This window comes from Cyprinodon tularosa, unplaced genomic scaffold, assembly GCF_016077235.1.
Source record: "Cyprinodon tularosa strain WSP-4 unplaced genomic scaffold, ASM1607723v1 ctg554, whole genome shotgun sequence".
Lineage (NCBI taxonomy): Eukaryota > Metazoa > Chordata > Actinopteri > Cyprinodontiformes > Cyprinodontidae > Cyprinodon > Cyprinodon tularosa.
In genome coordinates this window covers 994,573-1,001,174 of record NW_024039290.1, presented here as the reverse complement: position 1 = coordinate 1,001,174, position 6,602 = coordinate 994,573, and the positions used below count along the sequence as shown (strand labels likewise).

General features: G+C 38.0%; 1 protein-coding gene across 2 annotated transcripts; it reads right to left on the bottom strand.

Annotated features, from left to right (window-relative positions):
- Positions 1–487: 487 nt before the first annotated feature.
- Positions 488–6,189, bottom strand: eif3k (eukaryotic translation initiation factor 3, subunit K). Of its 2 annotated transcripts, none has more exons than XM_038305265.1 (8): positions 6,016–6,189; positions 5,136–5,234; positions 4,839–4,959; positions 4,484–4,558; positions 1,328–1,394; positions 1,175–1,252; positions 956–1,081; positions 488–585 (listed from the first exon to the last, which is right to left on the bottom strand). In XM_038305265.1, the coding sequence occupies exons 1-8, from the start codon at positions 6,075–6,077 to the stop codon at positions 554–556; spliced, it is 660 nt and encodes a 219-aa protein (XP_038161193.1). In that variant the 5' UTR covers positions 6,078–6,189; the 3' UTR covers positions 488–553. The 2 variants fall into 2 exon arrangements, with proteins under 2 accessions (XP_038161193.1, XP_038161192.1); XM_038305264.1 differs by having other exon boundaries at positions 4,484–4,561; positions 6,016–6,188.
- Positions 6,190–6,602: the final 413 nt, after the last annotated feature.

Below are 6,602 nucleotides of genomic sequence, written 5' to 3'. Positions count from 1 at the left end.
CCTGACGAGCTTCACTGAGGATCTTACAGCTACTTTTATAAGTGGAAACAAAAGGTAATTTTCTGCACATTCTTGTTTGATAAACTTCAATTTACAGCAAAGTATTTATTGCTGAAACAATATATGAATGTTCACTATATACAACTATGAAAATACATTAAATCTGGTTTATTTATGAATTAAAACAAACTTTAGTGAAGTTGAAGTAAAAAGGAATAAAAGGGCAAGTTACGATTTTCTGCTTGAAATTTTGATTTTCAAAGTATTTCAGTGAGTCAAAGTGAGAGTTAAACTTTAAATTACTTGGAGGTGAAAAAACTATCTGAAACGGGCAACAAGCTCTTTGAATTCAGATGGTTGAAAACTGCTAATATCATAACATTAAATTAAAGATGCTCATCCTAAAATCACCTAATTCACTCCTGATCTGTAGATCTAAAGGAATGTTCAAAAAGTCTCTTTTTTAAAAATGAACTGGAAACAGAAATTGATTTTTATCATCATTTTATTTAACTTTTATCAATAATGAAAACAGTTGTTGGGTCTGCGAACGTCACTGAGATGTAGCCATGATGCTGGAAACACCTGCAGGGAGAAAGAAAACAATTAGGAACAAAAAAAATTAAATAAAATTATAAAATAGAAACAATCATTTAGAAACATCCTGGTAATTGTTATTTTCTTCAGCAAACCTGGAAATGTTTGACTTTTCTCCTTTTTGCCTTCAAATGATAATTTTACAAATACTAAAATGTTAAATGATAAAACTTTTAAAAAAATATTAAACTAAGCTAAATGTTGGACAGAATGGAGTAGTTTTAGTTATTAGGAAAGAAACAGACACAGGAAGAGGATTAATGGCATGAATCGAACACCCCGATTTCCATCGGGGTGTTCATGTTTGATCCGTTTGGTTAAAACACACAAAGCCGAGGCAAAGTTCTCTATTCCTCACTCTCAAAATCTATCTTCTCCACGATGTTTTTGGGCTTGATGCTCTCCTCCTGGTTGTAGATGAAGATCTGTCCGTCCTCGTTCTCTGTCCAGCCGTACTTATTCATCCACCCCTTTAGCTGCGTGTCTGAACAAACAGGAAGCGTGTTTGTTTTCTGACCGAACTAAAACATCACAAACACCTGAACCCTGAAGCAAAGCTGAGAGCTTCTGTTCTCACCCAGCGGGTCTCCCAGCATCTCAGCCAGCAGCTGCCTGTCGATGGTCTGGTAGGTGATGCCAACAACATGACAAATGACTGAGGAGAAAAAGGAATTTATTGAACCAGCTCTAAGTGGCTTTTATCACCGTTCAGTCAGAAAGTCAAACTCACACTTCCGGACGGAGTCCTCGAAACCAGTGATGCCGTCGATGAGCTCTCTGTTCTCCTCTAGACTCGTCTGTCAGGAAGACAAAAGGCTTCCAGTGAGTTTAAGGAGCTATGATTGGTGGTCTGTCTTCTTTTTGTTAAGTCTGCCCATCCCAACATCTTTAATCAGGCGGTTTGTTTGTTACTGCTAGCGCTGAAACAATTAATAAGATTAATCATGTTTAATTGACTATTAAAATAATTGTCAACTAATTTAGTAATCAATTAATCATTAACTGGAGTTAAGAGACGGTAAAATATGCTTTTAGATGACGGAGCAACGCAATTAGAGCAGCAATTATACCAAAATATAAAACCTAAACATTAAAAATGTATAATAAAAAAAAACATTTTATCTCTCAATATATTCTATCCAGAACTCCTCAAGTGGAAAGTTTTGGTTTCACCTGGTTGAATTTTGCAAAAAGTCTTCTTTAAGGAACCTTTTTCTATCAGCTTATTAATCGAAAAAATAATCAACAGATTAATAAATTTGCAGAATAATCATTAGTTGCAGCCGTAATTACTGCCAACACACACACAGTTTTTGCAGTGGTGTAGTTCACCGTTGTGTAATTTCGTAAATGCATGATGCAGCAGGAGAGGATAAGCTCCCTCTGTTGGACGAACAATGAGGTCTAGGCTCTTTTAAGCATTTTTGCTAAACATTTAGTTAGAGTAGGCGACACACAATGATGGCATCTATGCCACGATTGCAGCCAGACTGGCCGAAACTCATTCTTTACACCATAAAGCTGGTGCAAGCTCAAAAAAAAAGGAAGCAGGTCTTAGAAGAGACTGAAGGATAACAATCGTGGCAGATCAGACTGCCGGTGTAGGTACCGTGCTCAGTAGCTAACAGGTTAGCCTCTTTTAGCTCGGTTAGTTAGCCATATTACGCTACAATCCTTTTAACTTTGTGTCAACAACAACCCTTCATTTTCCACAAGTAAAACAACAGTTTTATTTGTCTAAAATCTCCACGAAAGTAATTTTTGAGATGTCCCATTTGTCCTTCCTGTCCTCAGATCTTAATAAAAAAATTAAAATAAGCGGAGACTTTTTCTTGTCACCTTGTTAAATGGCAGAGCTCAATCTTAGAACGCAGCACTTTCTTTCAAGACTTAGAATTATTTTCAATGAAATGTAAAATAATAGCAAATATAGGCAATAATATGTTGAGACTCCAAAAGAGATTTGATTCTTAAGAAAATGTTGCAATACAGTTTGTCCGAGTGGACAAAGCTAGTAAAGACTCTGCATCGTCAAATATGGACGCGGTTAGCCCAGAAGAGCGCTTGGATATGGACTGCAGTTGGAGTAATTGGCCCGTTCTCACATGTTCTTAGTATATCTTGCCGCAGGAGCAGGGATGGTGAACAGATACTCGCCTGCGTGCACACACAGCAAGTTACGCTGCATTCATGATCACGCTCCAAAATGTGGTGGTGTTTACGTTTTTTGGCGGCCACATCAGTATATTAATTAGCATGGCTTTCAAAGTAAAGGAAGCGGAATATGACGAATCACCCGGGTGATACACAGCCTGGGGGTTCCAGTGGAAAACAGGTTACTGAAATCTAATCTGCACCATTTCGGTGTGTGTGGTTTGATAAATGAGCTGCAATATTATTATGTAGATGTAATAATGTTTATAGTAAAAGAAAAATAAGATGTTTTAAAAATGTATATTTTTGCACAATGACAGTCTTCAATTGGCTAACAAATAGGTATCAATTTGAAAAATAAGGCTTTTCAAGCAATTTATAAAAAAAAACAAAATATACTTTGCAGTAGAATTAAACAGGCGTTACACTATTCCAAAAAAAAAAAAACACCCTGCAGGACTGAATTTTGTCACCTGACATTGACTTTCATGTGGTTCCAGCCTCTGATGTTTTCCTTCTGCTGAAATGTCTGTCCCGTGTTACATGTGCTTTTCTTGTGCCGATTTTCTTTTTTATATTTGACACTGTATCCTTCCCAATGTGGCTCCTTTCTTTCAACAGAGAATAAGGCAGCGCTATAAGGAACGACCCCCGGCTTGGGGCCCTTGGCAGCCGTAAGAACGCGCCAAAGGCAGCATTCTACGGCATTCATGTCCTCAGTAGATCGTTCTCCCTGTCAGCCCCCCCACCCCAATGTATGTGAAGAATGTGATAAACGGTTTGTACTGAAACTGAAATCTCAATTACAATGTCAATTGTGGTTGACAATTTAGAAATGTATTAATTAAATGTTAAATGAAAACATGTAAACCATGCAGGTAACATCCTTATAGCCCTGAGAAATTAAAAACGCGTTGACTAAAGGAGTGCTGAGATTATTATTTAAGGGGCTTCTTCAAATTTATGAAATAAAAAAAGCTTTTGTTTCTGCAGATATTGAGCAAATCACAGAAACTTTTAGCCTTTGAGTGCTTTACTGTAGGAAATTCGTCATTGCATCAGTGTTTCTGCACCTTCATCTCTCCTGTGTTTAAGGCATGTCGAACACCCGCTCAAATTACAGCCCTTTAGCCAATCAGCATCATGTATGTCTCCATTTCTGCTCCCTCGCTGTCCTGCAGCATAAACATCACCCTGCTGTCTAAAAAAAGTCACTAAATGCTGCAGTTGTAGTACCGCCCTGCGTTAGATCACTTTTTCAATGACTTACTAATGCAGTTACTGCCAATGCTGCTCACAGGAAACAGCAGGAAGCAGAGCTGAATGGCTAGAAAAATATCATACCTTGGCAGCAGTCATTATCTACTGCAAAATAAAAAAAATAAAATCAATTACTATCAATGTTGTTTTTCTTTAAATTAGTATTTTCAAAAACTTCCAAGGGCCGTGGAACTTTTTTTCCAAGGATTTTAAGGACCTTGCAGATCCTAGTACTCAATTTTATGTGGAGAAATTTACCCCTGCATTAAAACTGTCAAGTACGGTGGTGGGCGAGTGGTGATTGGGGCTTGTAATGAAGCCAGAGCACCCGGAACCTTTGCAGTGATTGAATCGACTATGAGTTCCATATAATGCTAGGTGTTCTGTGCATCAAATCCGACACCCTAACCCGACTGAAATGCTGTGATTAGAACGAGCCGAACAAAAACATGTTTGTGTTTCAGAGTCGTACCCAGAAGCTCTGGAAGTGGCAGGTCTCCAGCAGGTTCCCCAGGTAGAGGATCTGTCTGATCGGTCGTTCCTCTTGCTGCGACACAGTAGTCAAGGAAACGCCCCCTCACCCCAAGACAGAACCCAAAACCGGCTTACAGCTGTGTGCTTATAAACGCAGAAAGAAAGAACCTTCTGCTCACAGATCAAAATTTACATGAACAACACATCTGATAAAAGAAAATGTTAGATTAAAACAATAGCCTTTATGAAAATGTCAGGGAATTCATATATATATATATATATATATATAAAAAGAGGAACTTTTTTGTTTTGAGTCAGAAGCAATGATGGACGAAGCAGCACCAAAGGGATACGTGTGTCTGGTCGATCATGCACTTGCAGAGAGTGAAGTCTGTGTGTGGCAGGTTGGTCAGAGCCTTCAGCAGAATCTGGGAAGTCACTGCAGTCTGGAAGTAAGCTGGATTGAACTGGTATCTGTGGGCGGAACCGACAAACAGTTTAGCTGGCATGTTGTTTTAGCAGGTAACAGAAGAATGTTTCTTGAGTTCTATTCAGATATATGGACATATTTTAAAGATATTTTGTTATATACAATCTTAATAACTGTTTTTAAAGGTCTTTAACACCCAATCAGTGTTACTTTTACTTACAGTTTCAGCACAGCCAGGTTTGCCTCCAGGTCATAAGCGTTTTCCCGGGCTTGCGTCTCCACGTAGCGCTCCAGCGTGGCGAGGTTCTCAGGGTTGTACCTGATAAGAGGAAAGACAGCTGTTACCTCCAATATGCTGCTAAGAAGAAAACAATTTCTCCATTTGGTTCCTTCTCATCTTTTATCAGGACATAGTACAAATCATTGTGTGTAAATTCTGAGCTTATTTTGTTTTAATCATACAGGTCTGGCAGTAATCATGGCTGCTGAGAATCAGACAGCTTCCAAAAAGCTCCCAAGTGGAGCTGGAGGAGGTGGGACTGCTGCTCCCACCACCCAGTGCCAGCTGAGTAACAATCAGGATGAAAGAAAATCAACATTTTAAAAGAGCATAATCTATTAACCCAGCTTAATATTGAATGCACGATAATCTCAAACATCAAATCTCGACCCCCTCCAAAAAATAAAAGCACTAAAACAACCTTAATGGGAAAACTTTGCCGCATCATACATCTTCCCTTAACATGAAACATTTCAGTTCCAGCTAACGTGTTGCAGACAATACGCCAGTAATCATATTTTAATCTGTCAATATCTGACGTGAATCAGAAACCGTTAAACAATAATTTAGCTTTATCAATAACTTCAGTTGAGGCTTCCAGCATCAGAAGCAGACAGGTTTAAATTATAATTATAGAAGACGCCATTACTTTTAAAAACAGTCCAAATCAAGACTAAAACAAGTGAAGATGACAGCTATTCTCGATTAAGAGTGTAAACTCCTTTTATTTAACGCTCATACTCCAAAGATGATCTGAAAACAAGCTAGGCTACTGTTAGCATTGTCCGGTTTATCGACTCCATTTCCGGATTATTTGTACCTATCGATTCCTCGCAGGAGTTTCCCCACGTTCGCCCTCATCTGTTCGAAGCTTGACGCCATTTGTTCCGCCGTTGTAAGGGTAAATAAGAATTAAATTAAAATTTATTTCACACGTGCGCCGGTAACAGAAAAGATAGCAGCGGGGGAAGGAGAAAAGGGCCGGACCGGAAGAAGAGGGGACAGAAAACTACGACCGACAGCCTGAAGCGTCACGTCAACATTATTAATGAGAGAACATTTTTATGTATAAAGCAAATATACAAATTATTCAAAAATTATTTAAATCAAAAATTCATCTGTTGAAAACGATTTACTAGCTTTCCATCATTCACGGTGAATTTCCCTTAGAACATTAGAGGTTCATCACAACCCTTTGTTTACATTTTACACGGATGCTATTATGATTTATTAAAAAATATTTTATATACGTTTTTAAACAAATAAATAGAAAATTTAATCAGTATTTAATATTGCTGGTTTATAAAAAGAAATGGTTTACATTCAGATATTTTTCTCAACTGAAACGTTGCAAAAGTTGTAGTGGAGTGATTAGGTGTTTATTTTAATCATGACTTGTGTTATAAT